This window comes from Nicotiana tabacum, chromosome 18, assembly GCF_000715075.1.
Source record: "Nicotiana tabacum cultivar K326 chromosome 18, ASM71507v2, whole genome shotgun sequence".
NCBI lineage: Eukaryota > Viridiplantae > Streptophyta > Magnoliopsida > Solanales > Solanaceae > Nicotiana > Nicotiana tabacum.
The window spans coordinates 30,000,726-30,026,565 of NC_134097.1; the positions used below are offsets into that span (position 1 = coordinate 30,000,726).

Consider the following 25,840-nt stretch of genomic DNA (forward strand, 5'->3'; position numbering starts at 1 on the left):
GACTTGGTCCATCCGGTTGATGATTTTACCACATATTTGACTGAAACTTATTTGTTATCATCATTATTTGGGATGAACGCCATATTTGGGCTTCGTGCCAACTATTTGGACCCTTCGGGGATTTTTATTACCATTTCCTCACTATTTTGAATTATTACTTGAACCCAGTCCCGTTATTTTCCTCTGTTTTACTACTCAGTCATTTTTACTCAGTTTTGAGACTTAAATAATATTTTAAATGACGTTTTGGGCTGAGAAATACTGTTTTACTATTGCTCGAGGGGCTTGTGATGATTTTGGACTGATTAAAGGCCGATGGCCTAGTTGTGAGGATACACTGGTACTGATATGAGGCCGAGGGCCTGGGATATATATATATACGCCACGAGGTGGCTTGATTGATATGAGGCCGAGGGCCTAGATTTGATGCCACAAGATGACTTGATATTGCGCTTGGGCCGTAAGGGGCCCATCCCGGAGTCTGTACAACCCCAGTGAGCGCGGGTACCCATTGTGATGTGAGATTGAGCCCGAGGGGTTGATATTGTTCTGAGATTGAGCCCGAGGTGCTGGTACTGTTCTGAGATATTGCCCGGGGGGCGGATTCGTTGACACTGTGCCCGAGAGGCGAACTTCTATTTGTTTACTTACCTATCAATTACTTGTTTTACTTGTTGAAAAGGGATTTACTTAACTCTTCACTGTTTTACTATTTTAATTGATTTTTACTGCTTCAGTATAGAATGCCTTATGTTTTACATGTTTTCTTACTTTCAGTCGTTATTTACATTTGTTACTCACTGAGTTGGAGTACTCACTTTACTCCCTGCACCCTGTGTGCAGATTCAGGCGTAGCTGGTACCGCTCCTGAGTGCTGATTCCTCCAGTTCCAGGCGATTTTTCGGAGACTATGAGGTAGCTATTAACGTTCACAGCCCCGTGTCTCTACTTCTCTATCATTTCTGTTTCCTTTCAAACACTTGTAGTAGTTTATGACTTTAGCAGACTAGTATTATGTTTTAGAGATGCTCGTGACTTGTGACACCCCGGTTAGGGTTGTGTCGGGTTGGACTTTCCGCATTGTTATCGATATTTTCGCTATTTAGTATTGTTTAAATCATGTTTAGACTATTTTTCATGTTGATTAACTGCTTTGAAAGTAGAGTTGGGTTGAACTGGCTGACCATGTCTTCACAAGAGGCGCCATCACGACCGGGTTCGGGGTTAGGGTCGTGACAGACTATCTGTGTACAGTGAAATCGGAGGGTCCAATTTCTCATTATCAAAGCACCTCAAAAGACCATCTCGAAGTCTCGAGGCTATAAGGTTATGATCGAATCTCCTCCCTCGAGGCTCGTCGATACTCGGTCTTAGGATAATGTTGACCACAGTCACGGTAGAAACGGGGATTTCCCAAGGCACGTGGCTAGGACTGACAGAGCCTATAGAGCTACTCTAAGACCCGAGTCAGGGTGTCATCTAGTTGTCATATCTCCGTATCTTTGTAATTAATGCTTGTTGTACTATGATGAGATTTTCCTCCTATATAAAGGGGATCCCTCCTTATAAAATATAAGAACTCTCTGATATATTCTCTTGATATTATCGCTTTTATTTGTTATCTTCATATTTGGTCATCATTCATTGCTTATCATTGGCCATAAAGAGCCTTTGTTGATTATTTCATAACTGTTAGCCTCACCCCGATTACCCTCAACAGCTCGTAGCCGAGCCCCGGGATCGACAAGCTCGAGGTCCCGAGTAACTAGCCTATCAGTTTGATTATAACTCTCTCCTTAACTTTATTTCTTCTCCAAATCTCATATACTTCAAACTAGCATAAAAATAAATCATGTATTTTTAAAGTCTCATCAACAAATTTAATTATTATTACCATTTTCACGGTAAAGAAACCCCAACTCAAATTTTAATGACAAAAAACACACATGTCGAAATATAAGTAGGCGTTTGGACATAAATATTATAATTTTTGAAAAAAGTAGTATTTGAAATTAAGTTCAAAAATAGTATTTGGAATTTGAAAATATGTTTGGACATATATTTTACTTGAAAAATGCTGTAATTTCGTGAGTGAGGAAATTTTTTTTGTAAATTCTCAAAAAGTAGTCAAAATTACTTTTTGATTTTTTCGAAAAGTTTCCAAAAAATTACAAATTTTTATGGATAAATATATTTTTAAATTTTCTTTTTTGGAAAAAGATTTTTTTTTATGGACAAACGACCATAAAATATTCATGACAAAAAGGGAAAATAGCTAAATCTTCTCGTAGTCGAAGTTTACTCGGCACCCAAAAAACCACACTCCTTCGAGTCCGTCTTGAGCTATAAAACCCCATAAGCCAGCTCCCAAGCCAGTTTTCTACTTCACTTCTCTATTTCCCCTCGCTCGCCGTCGTCGCCTCTGTGAATCCATTTTTACGGCCACTGAACCACCGTGAATCTCCGGTGAGCCAACATCTCTGGTAACATTTTTACATCCGACGTATATCGAGGTTCGTACTTCAACTAGGGTTTTGTATTTCAATTCTCTGTATAGAGATAAACCGAGATTTTGTAGTTTGAGATTTCGAGTTTGCACGAAGTAGTTATGTGGAGTGGAAACGGACAAGATATGTGGAACAATAGTAACATGGCACCACCAGGTACTAGTGGTAGTGCTGGAGGACCGCCGCCTCCGTCAATGATGCAACCGCCTCCGCCGTCTATGATGCCGCCGCCTCCAGGTACAAGCTCAGGACCAGTAATGATGCCTCCTGGTACAAGCGGTAGTAGTGGAGGACCGGCTCCACCTCTGCCACCGCCTTCTTATACTGTTTTGCCAACGGAGGCTCAGCTTGAAGAGAAAGCTAGGAAATGGATGCAGCTTAACTCTAAGCGGTATAGTGATAAGCGCAAATTTGGATTTGTGGAGACTCAAAAGGAGGATATGCCTCCGGAGCATGTTCGCAAGATTATTAGGTAAATTTTTTTGTTGTTTTTTTGCTCGTTAAATTTGTGCATTTAGGTGTATATTGTCAGAAAATGGTGGTAATCTATTTATGGGGTGTTGTGGTTTAGTTTATTAGGTAATTGTTTTGGAGTCTGGAAGGTGTTTGCATCGTGAATAAATGCATTAGTAGGTGTGAGGTAAATAATTTTTTTTGCCTATATATATATTTAACAATGTGGTTTCTGGAGTTCTAATATTTGGGGCCTCATGACTATCTTTGTTGTTTCAAATTGTGTGTAAATGAATTTAAACACTTGCACGATGGGGGCAACCAACTTCTCGAACACCTGCAAAGTAGAACCTGAAATCATCCAATGACGAGGGCTGTTAAAAATTAAAAAGAGAGAATGAAGGAAAAAACACCTTGTTACCTGAGTGAATTCTGATAGGATGGTAGTCCAAGTGCCTTAACCCATACCTATATATCCCCTTAAAGTTCAGATGTCAGTATAGAAGAACTGGGGTTTTCTACATTGTCTCAACATCACCTTTACTGTTATAAATCATGATTTGATGATAATGTTTGCTCAGCTTTATGAAGTGTGATATTGTTGTATTTTTCTCTCCTTTGCTTATCGAGCTAATACATCTTACAGGGACCACGGGGATATGTCATCAAAAAAATATCGTCATGATAAACGTGTGTATCTCGGAGCTCTTAAATTTGTCCCTCATGCTGTTTACAAACTCCTTGAGAACATGCCTATGCCGTGGGAGCAGGTACTTCCTGCAGCCTTGCTGATTGTTTTATTTTGACAAATTGTCTTGTGTCTTGTTCTAGTAGTTGAATCTTCATTTTATTCTATAATGCTTTTGTTTTAACAGGTTCGAGATGTGAAAATACTGTACCACATTACTGGTGCTATTACATTTGTTAATGAGATACCATGGGTTGTTGAACCTATATATCTGGCTCAGGTATGCTACTGGACCCCTGCCTTGGTTTCTTTCTAACTCCACTAAACGATATATTCTGGACTGATTCATAATCACGAAATCTTGCAGTGGGGCACTATGTGGATCATGATGAGAAGGGAGAAGAGAGACCGGCGGCATTTCAAGAGAATGCGTTTTCCTCCTTTTGACGATGAGGAGCCTCCATTAGATTATGCTGATAATCTTTTGGATGTTGATCCTTTGGAGCCAATCCAGTTGGAGATGGATGAAGAAGAAGATTCAGCTGTTTATAACTGGTTTTATGACCATAAGCCATTGGTGAAAACAAAGCTTATTAACGGTCCTAGTTACCGCAGGTGGCATTTGTCCCTCCCTATAATGGCTACACTTCACCGGCTGGCTGGACAGCTGCTTTCAGATCTGACTGATCGCAATTACTTCTACTTGTTTGATATGGAGTCCTTTTTCACTGCTAAAGCATTGAATATGTGCATACCTGGTAAGGAACATGCTCTATTGAGTCGTTAGTTACGTGTTTTTGTCTTCTAAGTTCATAGCTATTTGGTGTGCCCCTAAAATGCTAGTGGTCTGAACTGCTTCATTGCCTAGCTGAAGATCAGTATCCTCCCAATAAATTCAGTTGTCTTTTTCTGCCTAGTATCTGCATAATCTTATCGAGAAGTTATACCTGAGTGCTAGGTAGTTCAGGAACCAATTATGATATTGGTGAGTTCTCCCATCTGATCAGTATTTGTTTGCGTATTTCCATGTTTCACCCTGCATATTTGGCTATCCTCTCCTAATTTAGGTAACGTGTCGCATTCCAACAGGATTGCCTTGTAGCATCACTTTTTGTCCATTTTTTCTGGCCTAGGGTGGGCCGGATTAGGGAATAATTTTTCATGGTATGTGTTGAATCTTCACGCATTTACATTAATATCGGCATGAGATGAGTTTAACTGAAGTAACATGGTCTTTGGGATAAAGGCGTAGTTATTTTTGTTGTGTTGAATCTTCATGGTTGGTGGACTGTTTTCACTAAGAAGCTTCTTTTACACTGCAGGTGGGCCCAAGTTCGAACCTTTATATCGTGACATGGAGAAAGGAGATGAAGATTGGAATGAGTTTAATGATATCAACAAATTGATCATCAGGTCACCGCTGAGGACAGAATACAGAATTGCCTTCCCTCACCTCTATAACAACAGACCAAGAAAGGTGAAGCTTTGTATATATCACACTCCGATGATCATGTACATAAAAACAGAGGATCCAGATCTACCTGCTTTCTATTATGATCCGCTTATACATCCCATAGTCACCAAGGACCGCCGAGAGAAGAAAGTTCCTGAGGATGACGATGATGATGACTTTACCTTGCCTGAGGGTGTTGAGCCATTGCTGAACGAGACTCCAATCTATACTGATACTACTGCTGCTGGTATTTCCCTGTTGTTTGCCCCACGCCCATTTAACATGAGATCTGGTCGGACAAGACGTGCTGAAGATATTCCCCTTGTGTCAGATTGGTTTAAGGAGCATTGGTATGGTTTCCATCTTCACTTACTTTTGCTATAGCAAGTTAATCATTATACTGTGAATATATTTAACTATCTATTTTGGTTTCCTCCAGTCCTCCATCATATCCTGTCAAGGTGCGTGTCAGTTATCAGAAGTTATTGAAATGTTTTGTGTTGAATGAGCTGCATCATAGACCTCCCAAGGCCCAGAAGAAGAAGCACCTCTTCCGCTCACTTCAGGCCACAAAATTTTTCCAAACCACAGAACTTGATTGGGCTGAAGCTGGTCTCCAAGTTTGCAAGCAGGGATACAATATGCTGAATCTCTTGATCCATAGGAAAAACCTGAATTATCTTCACCTTGATTACAATTTTAATTTGAAGCCTGTTAAGACCCTAACTACAAAGGAACGTAAGAAATCCCGGTTTGGTAATGCTTTCCACCTTTGTCGTGAAATTCTGCGTTTGACAAAGCTAGTTGTTGATGCCAATGTTCAGTTCCGTCTGGGAAATGTTGATGCATTTCAGCTGGCAGATGGATTGCAATACATTTTTTCACATGTTGGTCAGTTGACGGGTATGTACCGTTACAAGTACAGGCTTATGAGGCAGATTCGAATGTGTAAGGATTTGAAACATTTGATCTATTATCGATTCAATACTGGGCCAGTTGGAAAAGGTCCTGGTTGTGGTTTCTGGGCACCTATGTGGAGGGTGTGGTTATTCTTCCTTCGGGGTATAGTGCCTCTTTTGGAACGATGGTTGGGAAATTTACTGGCGAGGCAATTTGAGGGTCGCCATTCGAAGGGGGTGGCCAAAACTGTCACAAAGCAACGTGTTGAAAGCCACTTTGACTTGGAGCTCCGTGCTGCAGTAATGCACGATGTCCTTGATGCTATGCCAGGTGATAATCTTCTATCATTGATTGTCCATCTTTCTTGGGATGCTTTCATTTCTTTGCATTACTTTGAACCAAATCTTTTTGCTAATATAGTGCCTCTTTACTGTAGAGGGTATCAAGCAAAATAAAGCGAGAACCATTTTGCAGCATCTAAGTGAAGCATGGCGTTGTTGGAAGGCAAATATTCCTTGGAAGGTACTATTCCCCCCCCCCCCCCGGCGTAACAATGAGTTTCACTTTAGACTACATATCTATTCAATTAAATTTTTTGGCTATTTGTTTTATTAGGTCCCAGGTTTGCCTGTTCCTATTGAGAACATGATTCTTCGTTATGTCAAATCAAAAGCTGATTGGTGGACAAATGTTGCTCACTACAACCGTGAACGTATAAGAAGAGGAGCAACTGTTGACAAGACTGTGTGTCGTAAAAACCTTGGAAGATTGACTCGCCTTTGGCTGAAGGCTGAACAGGTGAGTTTTACTGATATTATCTGTGGGTTTCTTTTACTCAGAAAAGTGCATTGGTGTTATAATATCTGCTTATTGGAGATAAGCTTGGTGGTAATTCATGTTGCTTTGTGATTTCTTCAATTAACAGGAGCGGCAACATAACTACTTGAAAGACGGCCCATATGTTACTCCAGAAGAAGCAGTAGCTATTTATACTACCACTGTGCATTGGTTGGAGTCGAGGAAGTTTTCTCCTATTCCATTCCCTCCATTGTCATACAAGCATGACACGAAGCTACTTATCCTTGCCCTTGAGAGACTGAAAGAATCTTACAGTGTGGCTGTGAGGTTAAACCAGCAGCAAAGGGAAGAGTTGGGCCTCATTGAGCAAGCTTATGATAATCCGCATGAGGCATTGTCAAGGATTAAGCGTCACCTGCTTACTCAGCGTGCCTTCAAAGAAGTAAGTTTCACTATTTGCAATACATGTTTGAGTGTTAAGGAGCTCAATGTACTGATTTGGTGGAAGCAACTATGATCTTGTCGCATTATCCTAGGTTTATAAAGTTTATGTCCTAAGTATTTACTTAATCCAAATAGCCTAAACGAGATTGAGTAATTGCTGAAAGGTCATACAAGAATCAGAGATATCAGATAGTTAGACCACTCTTTCTACTGCTGCCATACCATGGTCCAGTTGGCCCATAATTTTGCACACAGAAATTTGGTATCATGTAAATTCTGCTGAAAAAACCTAGGTCTATGATATGTTGGAAAAAATCCTTGCTAGGATTAAATTTATATTGGAGTTACTTCTGTGTGTGTGTGTGTTTTTGTTTGTTAGTTAATTGAAATTTGGGTTAGAGAAACAAGATAAGATGTGTGCTCTGATCATTTCCTGGAAGTTGCTGAAGAGAGCCCTTCTTATTTAGTTTGGTAGTCTCTGTAAGAATGTCTTTCTTTAATCATGGACTGATGATTGCATTTCACAGGTTGGCATCGAGTTCATGGACTTGTACAGTTACCTGATTCCTGTTTATGAGATCGAACCACTTGAGAAGATTACTGACGCGTACCTGGATCAGTACCTATGGTATGAAGGTGATAAGCGCCATCTCTTCCCAAATTGGATTAAGCCTGCCGATTCAGAGCCACCACCACTATTAGTGTATAAATGGTGTCAAGGCATAAACAATTTGCAAGGAGTATGGGATACCAGTGAAGGACAGTGTGTGGTGATGCTGCAGACGAAGTTTGAGAAATTCTTTGAAAAGATTGACCTGACCATGTTGAACAGGTATTTGTTGTTGAGAGCTGCTGATATTTAGATTTCATAATGGTTCTCTTTTCTTTTTTGGGTATTGCGTTAACCTAATTTAATTTTTTTGCAGGCTTCTGCGTTTGGTGCTGGACCACAATATTGCTGATTATGTTACTGCAAAAAACAACGTTGTGCTGTCTTACAAAGATATGAGTCACACAAATTCTTACGGGCTGATACGTGGTCTTCAATTTGCTTCGTTTGTTGTACAGTACTATGGGCTTGTGTTGGATCTTTTGCTCCTAGGTTTAACTCGAGCTAGTGAAATTGCTGGTCCACCACAGATGCCTAATGAATTCATAACCTTTAGTGATACTAGAGTGGAAACGAGGCATCCTATCCGGTTGTACTCTCGCTACATTGACAAGGTGCATATATTATTTCGCTTCACTCATGAAGAGGCTCGGGACCTTATCCAAAGATATCTTACTGAGCATCCTGATCCCAACAATGAAAACATGGTTGGTTATAACAACAAGAAATGCTGGCCAAGGGATGCAAGAATGAGGCTCATGAAGCATGATGGTAATTGTCATATATGCTATTCTATGTTGTGCCTTAATTTTGACCTTCTGTAATTGGTATATTTTCTGATTACAGGTAAATTTAATGAGAGTTGATTTATTATCATTGTACTGTGAAACTTGACTTTCTTTTTGGTTTAATTCAAATTTCAGTTAATCTTGGGAGAAGTGTCTTCTGGGACATGAAGAATCGGCTGCCTAGAAGTATTACTACATTGGAGTGGGAAAACAGCTTTGTCTCTGTTTATAGCAAAGATAACCCAAACTTGCTCTTCAGCATGTACGTACATCTTTCTGTTTGTTGTCTGTTATAGCTTTTTTGCATGGTGATATCTATTTAGAGAATCCTGTTGAGTACTTGAATGATATTCTTGCGGGTGAGTAGTGATGGGGACTGGATAATTCCATTCGTTGAATTCTACCCCAGAATCCATTGTGTCTAATATCTTGGGATAGGAGTTAGAACTTATTTGTGTCTTAATCTTCCTAATTTTAAACCTGCTAAAAGATCACCGGGATATTCATTCGCGATGAGCTGTTTACGGCTTACTCTTTATTGAAGGGAAGTGTTGAGGATCTTATTTAATGAGCTAACCTTGATATGATTATGTAGGTGTGGATTTGAAGTTCGGATACTGCCTAAGATAAGAATGACCCAAGAGGCATTCAGCAATACAAGAGATGGAGTCTGGAATCTACAAAATGAGCAGACTAAGGAACGCACAGCTGTTGCCTTCTTGCGTGTAGATGACGAGCACATGAAGGTGTTTGAGAATCGTGTTAGGCAGATCCTCATGTCCTCTGGTTCTACAACATTCACAAAGATTGTTAACAAATGGAACACTGCTCTTATTGGTAATATCTTGTCCTGAGTTTCTGCCTATTAATTATTTCAAACCTGAACTTTGGCTCTTGCTAGTGGATCCTTGTCACTAAGGTTTTTGGTTTATTCTTGTAGGCCTCATGACATATTTCCGTGAAGCAACAGTACATACCCAAGAATTACTGGACCTGCTGGTCAAATGTGAAAACAAGATACAAACTCGTATTAAGATTGGTTTGAACTCTAAAATGCCCAGTAGGTAAGTTCTTGAATACGTGTGAGCGTATGCTGAAATTATTTGAATTTTCAGTAAATATGTTTTCTACATCTCTTCTAATGATGAATATGCTTTAGGTTTCCTCCTGTTATTTTCTACACGCCAAAGGAAATTGGAGGGCTGGGAATGTTGTCAATGGGTCACATATTGATTCCGCAGAGTGATCTTAGGTATAGTCAGCAAACAGATGTTGGTGTGACACATTTCAGAAGTGGAATGAGCCATGAAGAGGACCAATTGATTCCAAATCTGTATCGATACATACAGGTGACTTTTGATACTGGCTTTGACTTTTCTCTTGTCTACCTAAATTAGTTTTACTAATACTAATTTATTACCCTGTGACAGCCGTGGGAGAGTGAGTTCATTGACTCTCAGAGAGTTTGGGCCGAGTATGCTTTGAAAAGGCAGGAAGCCCAGGCACAGAATAGGCGTTTGACTCTTGAAGATCTGGAAGTGAGTAATCTTCCTATATTGATAACTTCCTCTTGCATCCAGACCAGTGAAATTTTTCTTAGCTGTCTGCTGTACTTCTTAGACAAGAGGGGTTGCTCTGATGGTAAGCAACTTCCACTTCCAACCAAGAGGTTGTGAGTTCGAGTCTCCTCAAGAGCAAGGTGGGAAGTTCTTGGCGGGAAGGATGCCGGGGTCTATTTGGAAACAACCTCTCTATCCCGGGTAGGGTTAAGGTCTGCGTACACACTACCCTCCCCAGACCCCACTAAGTGGGATTATACTGGGTTGGGTTGTTGTTGTCTGCTATACTTCTTAAGTGGTTTGTAGACCGAGGCTAGATACATCATTTGTGATATCTGGAATTTCCTTCCATTGTGGTGCCGAAAAGAAAACTACAAAATACAAAAACAAATCATAAGCTAGTTAGCATTTTGGGGGGGAGGGGGAGGGGGAGGGAAACGGGAACTTGCAGCTTTCATGCTATTTTGGCAATTGAGTGCTTGCTGGTTTTGTTAATTTTCCTCTCTTGTGATTCATTAGGATTCATGGGATCGTGGAATTCCTCGAATCAATACATTGTTCCAGAAGGATCGCCACACCCTTGCATATGACAAAGGATGGAGAGTGAGAACAGACTTTAAACAGTACCAAGTTCTTAAGCAGAATCCATTTTGGTGGACACACCAGAGGCATGATGGAAAGCTATGGAACCTGAATAACTATCGTACTGATGTGATTCAAGCTCTTGGAGGAGTTGAAGGAATTCTTGAGCATACATTATTCAAAGGAACATAGTATGCTCTCTTCCTCATTGCTCTTTGTATTTCTTTTAATATTATTGGGGAGCCAAAATGTTTTACTCTCTGAACTGGATTGTCTGGTCTCAGTTTGCATAACCTTTTGGTGCAGGCTTTACTAACTTGATTTCCTTGATATTTCAGTTTCCCTACTTGGGAGGGTCTTTTCTGGGAGAAAGCTTCAGGTTTTGAGGAATCTATGAAGTACAAGAAACTGACTAATGCTCAACGATCTGGGCTTAATCAAATCCCTAATCGTAGGTTTACTCTGTGGTGGTCGCCAACAATAAATAGGGCCAATGTCTATGTTGGTTTCCAAGTACAGCTGGACCTGACTGGGATATTTATGCATGGAAAGATTCCAACTCTGAAGATATCTTTGATACAGATCTTCCGTGCACATTTGTGGCAGAAGATCCATGAGAGTGTTGTCATGGATCTTTGCCAAGTTTTGGATCAAGAGTTGGATGCGTTGGAAATTGAGACTGTACAGAAGGAAACAATTCATCCAAGAAAGAGTTACAAAATGAATAGCTCGTGTGCTGACATCCTCCTTTTTGCTGCACATAGATGGCCAATGTCAAAACCTAGTCTTGTGGCCGAATCGAAGGATGTGTTTGACCAGAAGGCTAGTAACAAATACTGGATAGATGTGCAGCTTCGATGGGGTGACTATGATTCTCATGATATTGAGCGTTATACACGAGCAAAGTTCATGGATTACACAACGGACAACATGTCTATTTATCCATCTCCTACTGGTATGTCACATGTGCATATAGTGATCAACTGAATTTATTCCCTTTTGCGGAGAAGTTATAGTTATTTCTTTTTGCAGGTGTAATGATTGGACTTGACCTTGCTTACAATTTGCATTCCGCCTTTGGTAACTGGTTCCCTGGTTCAAAACCATTGCTTGCCCAAGCCATGAACAAGATTATGAAGGTACTTTTCCCCTTTCAATCATCCATTATTTTCATGAACTGGTTTGCTTGTAGTATATGTTGCAGCTGAAAGTTTCTTAACATCCTTATGTTCCATTATGCAGTCAAATCCTGCACTCTATGTTCTGAGGGAACGCATAAGGAAAGGGTTGCAATTGTATTCTTCAGAGCCCACAGAACCATACTTATCATCTCAGAATTATGGAGAGATTTTCAGCAATCAAATTATATGGTTTGTTGATGACACAAATGTGTACCGAGTGACCATCCACAAGACCTTCGAGGGAAATCTGACGACAAAGCCCATAAATGGTGCAATTTTCATTTTCAATCCTAGGACAGGACAACTATTTTTGAAGGTATATGCAGTTGTTCGATCGTAATTTTCTTGTTTACTTTTGGGCAAACTCCATTGTCCTCTAACTGATGTGTGTGCTGTGCTTTTCATTTACAGGTCATTCACACAAGTGTGTGGGCAGGGCAAAAGCGTCTTGGCCAGCTGGCCAAGTGGAAAACAGCCGAAGAAGTGGCTGCACTTGTAAGGTCTTTGCCAGTTGAAGAACAACCTAAGCAAATTATTGTGACTAGGAAAGGAATGCTTGATCCTCTGGAGGTCCACTTGCTTGATTTTCCGAATATTGTTATCAAAGGAAGTGAGCTGCAGTTACCATTCCAGGCCTGTTTGAAGATAGAGAAATTCGGTGATCTTATACTGAAGGCTACGGAGCCACAAATGGTTCTGTTCAACATATATGATGATTGGTTGAAGAGCATCTCGTCCTATACAGCATTCTCCAGGCTCATCCTCATCCTGCGTGCACTTCATGTGAACAATGAAAAGGCTAAGATGCTACTCAAGCCTGACAAGTCGGTCGTTACTGAGCCTCACCACATCTGGCCTTCACTTACAGATGACCAGTGGATGAAGGTATGTTTAGGGAAATGTACCTATGTCTCCTTGAATATTGCCAGACCGTGATATTGTGAAAGAAATTTTTGTTAGTGGCTTTATACTCATAAGGTTAATCTTCTCTTTGGCTTGTTCAGCGGCACACCTGTGAGATTGTGTTGATTTTAATTTGGTGGAATCCTTTCTGATTCTAAGTTGTGCATGGTGCAGGTCGAAGTAGCGCTTAGAGATCTCATTCTCTCAGACTATGCAAAAAAGAACAATGTCAACACATCAGCATTGACGCAGTCTGAGATCCGTGATATTATACTTGGAGCTGAGATTACTCCTCCATCCCAGCAGCGACAACAGATAGCTGAGATTGAGAAACAGGTAATAATCTTGGTCCTTCTGGTACATATCAATGTGCCCCCTTTGTTTTTAGAGCTTCAGTTGCTAATGTGCATCATCTTTTCAGGCCAAGGAAGCAAGTCAACTGACAGCGGTTACCACAAAGACCACTAATGTTCATGGTGATGAGTTGATTGTTACTACTACGAGTCCCTATGAGCAAGCTGCCTTTGGCTCTAAAACAGATTGGCGTGTGAGAGCAATTTCTGCAACAAATCTCTATCTCCGCGTGAACCACATATACGTAAATTCAGAGGACATAAAGGTAAAACTTGCTTTGCAATATGTTGTTTTAACTAGACATACTATACCTTTAGCACCTTGTTAGTAGAATCACTGTTACAATGGAAAAAAATTCAGTGTTGATATTTTGGTTTTTAACTGTTTGTGCAGGAGACTGGATATACGTACATCATGCCAAAGAATATTCTGAAGAAATTCATTTGCATTGCTGATCTGCGGACACAAATTGCTGGTTACTTATATGGTGTAAGTCCACCAGATAATCCTCAGGTGAAGGAAATCCGGTGTATTGCAATGCCTCCACAGTGGGGGACACATCAGCAGGTGCATCTACCTTCCGGTCTTCCGGAGCATGATTTTCTCAATGACTTGGAGCCTTTGGGATGGATGCACACACAACCAAATGAACTTCCTCAGTTGTCTCCACAGGTTTACTTCTGTTCATCTTGTTTTATTGTGCAGCTGTAATGAGTTATATTCCAGGGGTTAGGTGGGGTTTGTTTAGCCAATTGCTCTGTGCATAGCTCTTCTGATGTGTAAATCTTCTGAATAACAGGATGTTACTTCACATGCTCGGATCCTGGAGAACAACAAACACTGGGATGGAGAGAAGTGTATTATATTGACATGCAGTTTCACACCAGGGTCTTGTTCGTTAACTGCATATAAGCTGACCCCAACTGGGTATGAATGGGGACGTGCTAACAAAGATACAGGAAGCAACCCTCATGGTTACCTGCCGACTCATTACGAGAAGGTCCAGATGCTGTTGAGTGACCGATTCCTTGGCTTTTACATGGTAAGTGTGCTAGTCTATGGGGATTATTCAGTTGGATTTTTGATTGCTGCTCCCGACCCGTGTTTCCTGCATCTCCCTGCTTCCTTCCATGCCACTTAAGTCTAGAACTGAATCTAAATGTAACTTTGTTGTGCAGATACCTGATAATGGTCCATGGAATTACAACTTCATGGGAGTGAAGCACACTGTTAGCATGAAGTACGGGGTGAAGTTAGGTACACCTCGGGAGTACTACAATGAGGATCACCGACCAACACATTTCCTGGAATTCAGCTATATGGAGGAAGGTGACACTGCTGAGGCAGATCGGGAAGATACATTTACATAATACATTGCCATTCAAATATATGTTGGTAAGATTACCCTCAGGTCTTTGGTAAGTCTGAATCAAGTGGCGACTTTGTTGTGGTATGTCTCAGCTATAGTCCATAGTGTAGTGGCTGATGATATTAGATGGAACCTACAAGTTGTAAATATATGAATGAATTTGTAGCTTGATACCAGTGTATGCTTTTTATCGAAGGGCGGGACGGATGTGGCGGCTCGGCTTTGTGGTTTAGGATTTAGCTCGCACCTTTTAGATGCGGCAAAACAGATGTTTGTACACTTAGAGAAAGCAAATCTTGTTTTTGGTGTTTTGATTTATTCCTTAATCCTGTTGCCGTAGGAGCCTTCTATGCCGAGAGCAATGCAACTGAACAGTGTAAGGTTTAGAATGTTAATGAATTAAACGCTAGTAATGTCTTTATTCATATTAAAGGTTTGAGATATTGCATCGTTGCATGTTTTTCGGACATGTATAACTCCTGAAAAAGGTAATATTTGTCATATGCTCGTCTCATTTGAGCTTCCCTTTGTATCGTTTACAGCAATCTTTACTAATTGCGACTCGAGCTTCCTTTGTTTCCTTCAACTTCTAGCAGCCGACTTGTATGGGAGCGTGAGGCGTAATGGATTTGATTATTTGGCAGCACAAATTCTGGCAATTTTCAAAAAAATTGTTGCATGTTGTCATACTGAGTACGTTACTTTTAAGTACGTTGACGTTAAGCTACAAAACATTATATGTCGGTGAAGTAACTGGTCAACTGAACCGTGCATTTTCAACACGGAGAAAAGATAGGAGTCTACTATAATTTCATATAAGAAATTTAAATTATGGGGTTTCAGAAAAAAGTTAAAACTTTGAGACCATAATAAGTGTAACGATTCAATAGTAAGAACCTAAAGTTAAATCTTGGATTCTCCTCCGCAAAAAAGTCAGCGGCCACAATAATACTGTTAAAGATGTCAGAGCAGCTTCCTGCTTGTATTAGCTGTTTCCAAGAACTTGGATGGAAATGTCACTTGCAAAGGCAAAAGCTATGTATCTCAACTTCCACAACAATAATCTGAACATCAAATATGCAGAACAAAGCAGTCTCTATTTGCTTCTAGATCGACTCAACTGGTAAGAACTCAGATAAGAAAAGTGACAAATAAGAGAAGCCGGTATGAGTGGAGACAATCAATTCCAACAATAATGTTCAGATCAACATTAATATCGAAATCATGCGAGATAAGCAAAGATTATACAGACACTTGAGAGGCAGGAGAGGGAAGCACATCATTTCATCATATTTCATTGTGTTTGACATTGCTTAGTCAAGAAAATTAGGGAAGGTGGGAAAGTTCCAGTTCGACAATGTTAGATGCTCACACGGGGCCACAAATACATTATGGAATGGAGCAACTTACTCTCTAAAGAACATATGCTAGAGAAATGGCAAATCCATTGGACATAACCATCTACTAAAGACTTAATATTGTAACGCGCAAAAAAGACAATACCATAAATTCATTTCAGTTGTGTAAAGAGAACTAAACTACGTGATTGCTCTTCGCCGCAGGAGATCGGTCAGATAGCTAATGAACCACTTATTCCATTACATTTGTTACGCAACGCCTTCCTGATGATCTTTGGAAGGGCAACGTAAGGCTAAGCAACCGATGTCAGTGCGGTTGCTGTCCGCCAATGAGGTCCTCGCCGCACGCTAGACTAGATTGTCAGTGCCGTGCGGGAAAACCAATGTCGTAAGCAATTGCGGAAGCTGAGAGAGAATTGGGTTTTGAATGCTGATGATGATTTTATTGATGACTGAAAATGATGATTACAATGATGCGGTGTCGAGGGGGAGAGACACCAGAAAATGCTGATTGAAATGTTTGATTGTTTGGTCCCCCTTTAATAATGCTTAAAAAAAATAAACCAACATTACAAGACTAGTCCTAAGAAAGCTGTAGAAGCACACTGAAATGAAAATGATGAAAACTAGTCTATGATTACAATGAAAAGGACTTAGATTATTACAAGGAAAAACTAAGTCCGATGGCAGCATCTTTGTCTTGCGGGTCTGCGCGCGCGTTGCTGTGGGCGCGCGCGACACTTGATGTGCTGGCCTGAGGCTGGGCACTGGTGCTTGGCATCAGGGTCTGTGCGCGAGGCGCTGTTGGAATGGGCCTGCAGCTGGGCGCTGGCGAGGCATCAGGATCTGCGCGCGCGGCATTGTCAGGGCGCGCGGCGCTGTTGTCAATGGCCAGCCCTTGGGCGCTGGCGAGAGGCATCGGTGGGGCGACAGAGGCACATGCGCGCTTGTCACTTGGCGCAGCCAAGACCACGGGGCCGACCATGGCGCTAGGCATTGTGAGGCTTGCTAGGCCGCCATGGGGTGCGGCCAAGGGGTCATGGGGCATGTCTGGAAAGCAGCCCATGACATTCTCCCCCACCTGAGTTGGCGCCGTCCTCGGAGCCTTATGATGATGATGATGATGATGATGTTTCTGATGGTTGTTGGATGGGAGGTCTGCGCCCCTCTGTTCTGTGAGCTTGCTGTTGTAGCGAAGCAATGATTTCATGCGGCTGACATGGAAGACTGGATGGATCTTCCACCAGGATGGAGTTTTGACCTGGTATGTGGACTTTCCAATGCGTTTTTCAATGGGCAGGGGCCCGATGTATTTTTGTTGCAGGCGAGGGTCATGGGTCCTTTCTGCAAACAAGTACCGCTTTGGGATGCATAGCATTACTTTGTCCCCTGGTTGATGTTGGGCAAAGCAAAGCTTTTGTTCGGTGAACCTTTTTGCCCGCTCTTGGGCCCTGATGAGATAGCTCCGCACTATCTCCATGTTGCGCTCCCATTCGCTCGAGAAGTTGGCAGCTCGAGGAGATTTCGGCATGGTTGAGGCATTCACCGTTTGCGGGAGAAGCGGTTGCTGTTCGGTAACAATTTCAAAAGGGCTCTTGTTTGTATGATGGCTCTTTTGAGAATTGAAACACAGTTGAGCAGCATCCAGGAGCTTCACCCAATGCTTCTGTGATCCGGTTGCGAAGTTGCGGAGATATTCCTCCAGCATGTCATCGAACTGGTCTGTCTGGCCATCCGATGGTGGATGGATGTCTGTGTTGTGACTCAATGTTGACCCAAAGCACCTGAAGAGATGGGTCCAAAAGTTGCTAGTGAAGCGTGAGTCGCGCCTACTAACAATGTTCTTGGGCAGGCCCCAATGTTTGACAATGTGCGAGAAGAAGAGTCGAGCTGTATCTTCTACTGAGATGTTTTGCGGGGCTGCTATGAAAGTTGCATAGTCTGAGAACTGATCTATGACAACCATGATGGATGCAAGATTGCCGACTTGGGGCAATCCCGTGATGAATCTGAGGGAAACACTTTCCCATGGTCTCTGAGGGACATGTAATGGCTGCGAGGGTCCCGGCTGTGATGAGTGATCCGACTTGTCCTTGTGGCATGGCTGACAAGTCTTCACACGATGATGAGCGTCACCAGTCTTTTGAGGCCGATGACATGATGGTTGATTGTTGCTGCGAAGGGTAGCCTGAACCTGAGGTTCATGTCTGTTGACTACCTTCTCCAACTGCATGGCCGAGATGTTTTCAGCGGCCATCTTTATGGGAAAGCATGGTATGGTGTAGGGCTTGGCCCCGTTTTCTCCCATCATCAGGAGCATGTTGGCAAATGGTACCGGAATGGTGTTGGTTTGCCTCATGAACTCTAAACCCACTATGATGTCGAAGTCATCTATGATTGCGATGCGCAGGTCGATGCTTCCTTTGTATGGGCCAAGTTTCACTGGGACATTTGTAGCTGTTCCACCCAATGTCTGAGGTGGTGAGTTGATAGCCTTGACGCGGCCTTTGCTCTTTTGCACAACAAGACCTAGGCGCTCTACTTGCGTTGATGACAAGTAGTTGTGGGTGGCACCCGTGTCTATCAAGGCGTGAAGGGGCTTGCCGTTCACTTTCAATTCGACGAACATTAGGGTCCTCGCTTGCTTAGGAGGTCCTTCGTCCATCTTTTCTTTCCCTTTCCTGGTGATCAGGACTGATGTTTTCTTAGGAGGACATGCACTGGTCCCCGCTAAGGCATGTGGGATAGAGCCAACAATTGCATTGAAGGCGCCTACCTGGTTGTCTTCAGATGTGTCTGATGCATCTGTCTCATCCTCGACAGTCTGATGAGCATTGACCTTGATGTTTGGGCATTCATTGTTCCAATGTGCCCCGCCGCAATGACGGCATTCTGAGGGAGGCTTTCTCCCCTGATTGTTGTTGATGGATGCAGCACTGTTGCTGTTGGAGGGAGGAGTCTTAGTTTTGGATGCACTCCGATCTCCCCCACTTTTGCTTGGGCCACCATTGCTGGGATGGTGCCCGTTGAATCCCCCTCGGACAGACGGCTGGGGCCTGTCGTTCTGAGTTCCCAAATGATAATCGCCAAGGCATTCTGCAGCTTGAATGGCCTTGGGCAGGGTGTCTACCCGTTGTCGCTGTAGTTCCATACGGGCATGAGGTTTCAAACCTTCTATGAATGCGAAGAGTTTGTCTTTGTCCCCCATGTCGCGTATGTTCAGCATGAGTGCGGAGAATTCGCGCACGTACTCCCTCACTGATTTGGTGTGGCGGATGTCCCGTAGCTTTCTCCTTGCATTGTATTCCACATTTTCGGGAAAGAACTGCAGGCGTATGGCTACCTTCAATTCGTCCCATGTCTGAAGAGTATCTTCACCGGCCTTGATGGCTTCGTATTTGACCCGCCACCAAAGTTTGGCATCGCCTTGAAGATACATGGCAGCAGTTGCTACCTTTTTGGATTCCTCCAAATGGCCCACGGCATCGAAGTATTGTTCGATGTCGAAGATGAAGTTTTCCACTTCTTTAGCATCCCGGGATCCGTCGTATGGCTTTGGCTCCGGTATCTTAAGCTTTTGTGGAATGGGGGTGAGGTCTGCTGCACCCCTGATGTGATGGTCGCCTTCTCGAAGTAGGCTCTGTAAGGCAGCATTGACAACATTGAGTTTGTCTGTCAAGTCGTTTATGGTTTGCTGCATGGCAGTCAGTCTGTCTGCCTCCTGTTGCTGATGGGCTAAATCGTCGGCACGCTCCTGTTGGAGGTCCTCAAATTTGCCATGAATATTGGCAGTTTCAATGGCTGCCGTTTGTCGGTCCTCGTCGGAGTCACGACTGATGTTTGCAATGTCATTTTCGGCCTGCCGCATTCGGCGGTCCAGGTCGTCCAACCTTTGCACTAGGTTGTTGCTTTGATCAGGCACCGTTTCTACGATGGGTCGTAATCGGTCAACCGTCTCTTCTAGGGATGCTAGACGCTCCCCATGATTCACCATGGTCAGAAATGGTGATGATGGCAAATGTTCCCTCGTCCGATGTCGAGCCTAGGCTCTGATACCAACTGTTACGCAACGCCTTCCTGATGATCTTTGGAAGGGCAACGTAAGGCTAAGCAACCGATGTCAGTGCGGTTGCTGTCCGCCAATGAGGTCCTCGCCGCACGCTAGACTAGATTGTCAGTGCCGTGCGGGAAAACCAATGTCGTAAGCAATTGCGGAAGCTGAGAGAGAATTGGGTTTTGAATGCTGATGATGATTTTATTGATGACTGAAAATGATGATTACAATGATGCGGTGTCGAGGGGGAGAGACACCAGAAAATGCTGATTGAAATGTTTGATTGTTTGGTCCCCCTTAATAATGCTTAAAAAAATAAACCAACATTACAAGACTAGTCCTAAGAAAGCTGTAGAAGCACACTGAAATGAAAATGATGAAAACTAGTCTATGATTACAATGAAAAGGACTTAGATTATTACAAGGAAAAACTAAGTCCGATGGCAGCATCTTTGTCTTGCGGGTCTGCGCGCGCGTTGCTGTGGGCGCGCGCGACACTTGATGTGCTGGCCTGAGGCTGGGCACTGGTGCTTGGCATCAGGGTCTGTGCGCGAGGCGCTGTTGGAATGGGCCTGCAGCTGGGCGCTGGCGAGGCATCAGGATCTGCGCGCGCGGCATTGTCAGGGCGCGCGGCGCTGTTGTCAATGGCCAGCCCTTGGGCGCTGGCGAGAGGCATCGGTGGGGCGACAGAGGCACATGCGCGCTTGTCACTTGGCGCAGCCAAGACCACGGGGCCGACCATGGCGCTAGGCATTGTGAGGCTTGCTAGGCCGCCATGGGGTGCGGCCAAGGGGTCATGGGGCATGTCTGGAAAGCAGCCCATGACACATTACATGATATCTAAGCAAGTTAGAGCAGATATTTAAGCTTTCAAAAGTGATACGAAACATATACTATTCCTATGCGACCTGGAAAAGTATATATGCTTAGAGCTTATTTCTAGCTCAAATTTGATAGTCAGAGAAAAGAATAGACCGGAAAAGCAAACGTCATTTCGTTCACTCTATCAAAGGTATTCCTAAATATACATAAGATCCTAGGAACTCAAGTATGGAATGCAGGGAAAGAACAAGTGGATCTCAATAGAGAAAACTAGTTTTCAAAAAGATAAAAACATTGTATTCGTTCCACCAGATTCATACCTGAAAACAGAAAGATTAAAGAACTTAAGATTTTTCTTGCAGTTTTAGAGGCAAATTTCTGTCAGTGTGTATCATAATGCCAAATCTATCCCAAAAAAATGAGGGCAATAAAATCAGCTGTTACCTAAGCAATTTCAAATAAATCTCCAGAACAACAGCTCGAAAACCAAGCCTTCCAATTACATCATGAAGCCACTGCAACATTCATCTCCAAGGTCAAATTTTGTAAAGACCAAAAGCAGTTTGAAAGAAGCAGATTAAGTCAGTCTATACCTTTTGTTAGTTCAGTAAAATCTGTCATTTCAGAAGTTCTTCATGCATGCCGAGCTTAAAATTCCAAAACCCATCAGATTAAGCAGACTGTGACCACTTCCCCCCATACAACTGCACAAGAACATGTCTTATACGCTTCTCTTCCGTTCTGGCATGTACAGGAAACCAAAACAGCATGCTTGCAACTATAGGCATAACCGAGCTGTTGCAATAGTGCTGAAGGAGTGGAATGAGGAACAAAACTCCTTTTCTTATGCTGAATCAAGGAGAAAAGTTTCTTCATCCCATCCACAGCCTAAAGCACCAAGCACTTTCATGATTTCCTCGATCCTTGAATTAGAGAAATCGCCAATTGTGAACTTTTCAACAAAACCCTTCACTTCAATGAGACTATGACCAGCCTCCTTCTTTAAGCCGCAGCCCTTTAACATTTTTCTTGCCTCTGCTACACTATCCCACTTCTCGTCTGAAGCATACAAGTTAGATAACAAAACATAAGGTGAAGTTGAAACTGGCCGAAGCTGTAGGAGCTTTTTAGCCATTCTTTCCCCTATTACAACATCACCATGCAGCCGACAAGCTGAAAGTAAGCAACCTAAAACAACTGGATCATGCCCAAAAGAGTATCTTTGCATGTATTCTTCAGCATCTTTCAGTCTCCCAGCTCGTCCTAGTAGATCAATGAGGCAAGAGAAATGTTCAATATCAGGAGTAACCCCATAAATCTCGTTCATGGTATTGAAGTAATCTAGGCCCTCATCTACAAGCCCTGCATGATTGCAAGCGATTAGAAGTCCAAGAAATGTGACGGAATCAGGCTTTAAACCGACATTCCTCATCTCCTCGAACAATTTTATAACTTCTTTTCCATGGCCATGGTTAGCAAATCCAGCAATGACACTATTCCATGAGACAAGATTATGACAAGTCATTAGCCTAAAAGCTGTATATGAATACTGAATACAGCCACATTTAGCATACATGTTCACAAGTGCATTGCCAACACCAATGTCTACACTTGAGCTTGTTCTAATAATATGTGCATGTATTTGCCGCCCAAATTGCATAGAACCCATGCCAGCAGATGCAGAAAGCACACTAGCATAGGTAAACTCATCAGGCCTTCCATCAAAATACTCCAACATCTCTCTAAAAACGCGCAATGCCTTCGAATGATCATCACAACGAGAACAAGCAGCAATGAGAGTATTCCATGAAATGACATCTTTCTCTTTGATTGATCTGAAAACTTTTTCAGCTTCATCTAACATGTTTATATTTGAGTACATTATCATTATTACATTGCCTATAAAAGCAGTCCCGTCAAGTTTGAGCTTCATCGTTTGGCTATGCAATTGCATTCCTTTCCCCAAATCATCTTCAGAATTGCAGGTTCCTAATAACCCCACAAAGGTGAAGCAGTCTGGCACCAACCCTTGTCGGCACATACATTTGTATACTTCAAATGCTTCCTCTCTTTGATTACTTTCTACCAAACCCATAATGATTGCGTTATAGGAGACATCAGTTAGATTAGGTGTTCTTGCAAAAACCGACAGAGCATCACCACATTGACCGTTTTTCATGTACATTGAGATCAGAGAGTTGGACACAAACGAAATGGACGAACAGCCTAATTTGATAGACTGGGCATGTATTTGTCTACCAAGTTTCAGGGCCAAGAGGTTAGAACATGAACTAAGAGCACTAGCAAGGACAAATTCATTGGGCGCTAGTGGCATTTGGGAGTAAAGGTTGATAGCCATGAGATGCTTCCCATCTTGGCTATAACCAGAGATCATGGCTGACCAGGTAACGAGATTTCTCTCGGACATCTCATTAAAAACTTGACTGGCAAAGTTGATATTTCCACACTTGGCATACATGTTGAGGATGTGATTGGATATGACAACGTCATCTCGCAAGCCTGACTTGATCGCCGCAGCATGAACAGAGAGGCCATAACGGAATGCCTTGGTCTTAGAGCAATGATGCAATAGTGAACCAAGAATTTCTGGTAACATTTACCGCAGCACTAAATGAAGTTCTCACGTAATATGCATCTCTTCTTATATCAAAAAGGTCCTTTATTCAAGAATTTCATCTACTAAACAACTTAAACACGGACGTCTCAGCAAGCAAATAAACCTGCACGAAAGGTTCAGTGTATAAGGGCAGAGGACAAAATGAAACGATTGATGATCATAGCCAATTCAAATTTAAGTACTAGCTTCTGTTCTTTCATTATCAGGTCAATCACATGGAAGCCCCACATAACTGCAAATATTTCAAAAACATCCTTCACATAAAAGAAACCATAGTTTATCCAATAAAACCACTTACTCGACCCTTCTGTGTTACTCTTTTCCTTTCTCCATTTTGTTCTCATAATTAACTTCATATCGGCATTAACTCCTAAATTGGTCCTATTTTCCTTCTTATCTTCTCCAAACAACATTACTACACTTCAATAAAGAAAATAGTAACAACCCAAAAAAAAAAAACAAAGACAAAGGCAAAAGACAATCTAGTAAAGAACGAAAGACAAGAGGAAAGACACATGGTAAAGTGGAAAATGCTGCAAATCCGAGCCATTCAAAAGCTCTCTTTACCACATTGAGCGTCATTTTGTGGCATTCGAAGATCAAACTTCAATATTTCTTGTCATAACTCCTTGAACATTTAAATTACTCTTAATATGTGAAAAATTGAATCTTGATATTTCATGTAGCTTCTATACATATAGACACTACATTAAACAAAAAACAAAAACATAAACAAATCAAGCATCTGTTTAATAAGTAAGAAACAAGATTAATAATCTTACTATTTCATTCACAAAATTAACAGTAATCAAACCAAACAACACAAGTTCTTTGAAATAGAAGCACTTATGCAACTTGACCAAATAATTCTATAAAAATGTACAAGCCAATATCTATAGCTGTTTAAACATAACATATAGACAAGTTAGTTGCACTTCATCTTCAAGAAATTATAGACCCCAACAAAAAAAATTCAACCTTTTTCTTCATAATAAACATAAAAGTTGTGGGGTACCACCAGAAAATTACCTATGAAGTAAGGTGGAACAAGAACTCAACTTGGGTCAAATCTCATATTTCTTCCTTCTTTCTTCTTCACAGAAAGCTAACCTAAGCACAGTTTCAAGAATTTCTCCAAAAACCCTTTTCAATGGAATTAAGTTTGATACTAAAAACCTAAGCTTGGATCATTAACAGCAGAAAATTACTACTATTTCTTTTTTAAATGTTTGTATCTTTATTTATTTCTCTCCCTAATTTTCAGTTCCTTTTAATAATAATAATGAAAGTTTTCTCTTAATATTTGAAAATCATATATGGGCCGTAAAGCAGATCCGTAATTCGGATGAGATGGGCTGAATAGTTATCGAAATTTAGCCCAATTCTGTAAAAAATGGATCTTTACACAAATAGCCAGCTGGATTCTCTATTACTTTTTCTAGCCACTATATATAGATTTTATATTGATTATACACAATTACACATATTATACATAAATTATATATATTATACATCTTCCGGCTATTTTTAATTTAAGTGGTTTGGTGGACGACTATTTAGGTAGTCGTGACTGGAGCCACAAAGGACTATCTAAATTGATTCGTTTCTGCCGAATTGCATAATAGGAATTAGAAAAAAATGGTTCTTTCGTATACTTATAGTGACTATTGTCACTTCTTTTTTGATTTTGATAGTTTCTGCGATTACATGGATTATATCTATTTACACAAATACCTCGATGATTTCCGCTCGTTAATACATAGAGTCCAATAAGCATATCTTGCGTTGGTACGGAAATGGAATCCCCAATAGCCGGGGACAAAAGATTCATATGAGAAAAAATAAGTAAACGGCCCTCTACTTGAGCCTCCAAGGATAAAGGTACATGAACAGTCATTTGATCTCCATCAAAATCAGCATTGAATCCCTTGCAAACTAATGGATGTAAACAAATAGCGCGCTCCTCCACTAAAACGGGTTGGAATGTCTGTATGCCTAATCTATGCAATTCCAATTCGAACCGACCAATCGAATTCGGTATATTTTCCACGTTCATAGGAGTGCGTTTATGTTTCTGCTTTACGAATATGATTTTTTTTGGGCATTTCTAATAATATTATATCATATATCTTTCGGCTATTTTTAGTTTAAGTGGTTTAGTGGACAACTATTTAGGTTAACTTTTCAAAAAAAAAAATAGACAATTAGATCGCTTATTAGGTTATTATATAAATTTATTAAAAATTATTAATTAATTTTCTGATAAAAATAGTTACTAACTTGTTATTACAGGTAAAAATTCACTGATAGCGTAAAAATTTACACATTGTTGGATATATATATATATATATATATATATAAGTCAAATAAATAAAAAAC

General features: G+C 41.4%; 2 protein-coding genes across 3 annotated transcripts; one reads left to right on the forward strand and one right to left on the reverse strand.

The window, feature by feature from the left end:
* Positions 1-2,293: 2,293 nt before the first annotated feature.
* Positions 2,294-15,014, forward strand: LOC107793846 (pre-mRNA-processing-splicing factor 8A). The gene is made up of 26 exons (XM_075236733.1): positions 2,294-2,979; positions 3,607-3,730; positions 3,836-3,928; positions 4,016-4,406; positions 4,971-5,451; positions 5,541-6,331; positions 6,438-6,523; positions 6,617-6,799; positions 6,927-7,241; positions 7,771-8,075; positions 8,170-8,624; positions 8,777-8,903; positions 9,237-9,478; positions 9,582-9,705; positions 9,801-9,990; positions 10,072-10,179; positions 10,720-10,973; positions 11,121-11,737; positions 11,815-11,921; positions 12,025-12,279; positions 12,375-12,848; positions 13,041-13,202; positions 13,288-13,485; positions 13,614-13,892; positions 14,020-14,262; positions 14,399-15,014. The coding sequence occupies exons 1-26, from the start codon at positions 2,609-2,611 to the stop codon at positions 14,588-14,590; spliced, it is 7,167 nt and encodes a 2,388-aa protein (XP_075092834.1). The 5' UTR covers positions 2,294-2,608; the 3' UTR covers positions 14,591-15,014.
* Positions 15,015-20,684: 5,670 nt separating this feature from the next.
* LOC107793845 (pentatricopeptide repeat-containing protein At4g33170-like) lies at positions 20,685-24,709 on the reverse strand. Of its 2 annotated transcripts, XM_075236734.1 has the most exons (5): positions 24,638-24,709; positions 24,491-24,571; positions 21,417-23,564; positions 21,268-21,338; positions 20,923-21,143 (listed from the first exon to the last, which is right to left on the reverse strand). In XM_075236734.1, exon 3 carries the CDS (start codon positions 23,438-23,440, stop codon positions 21,668-21,670), a length of 1,773 nt encoding a protein of 590 aa, XP_075092835.1. In that variant the 5' UTR covers positions 23,441-23,564; positions 24,491-24,571; positions 24,638-24,709; the 3' UTR covers positions 20,923-21,143; positions 21,268-21,338; positions 21,417-21,667. The 2 variants fall into 2 exon arrangements, with proteins under 2 accessions (XP_016471778.2, XP_075092835.1); XM_016616292.2 differs by lacking the exon at positions 20,923-21,143 and adding an exon at positions 20,685-20,808 and having other exon boundaries at positions 24,491-24,700.
* Between the last annotated feature and the right edge of the window lie 1,131 nt (positions 24,710-25,840).

Coding starts and splice junctions, on each gene's coding strand:
- LOC107793846 (XM_075236733.1), top strand. CDS start 2,609: ATGTGGAGTGGAAACGGACAAGATATGTGGAACAATAGTAACATGGCA. Junction 11,922..12,024: donor CCATGAACAAGATTATGAAG/GTACTTTTCCCC, acceptor TCCATTATGCAG/TCAAATCCTGCACTCTATGT. Junction 13,203..13,287: donor TAGCTGAGATTGAGAAACAG/GTAATAATCTTG, acceptor TCATCTTTTCAG/GCCAAGGAAGCAAGTCAACT.
- LOC107793845 (XM_016616292.2), bottom strand. CDS start 23,440: ATGTTACCAGAAATTCTTGGTTCACTATTGCATCATTGCTCTAAGACC.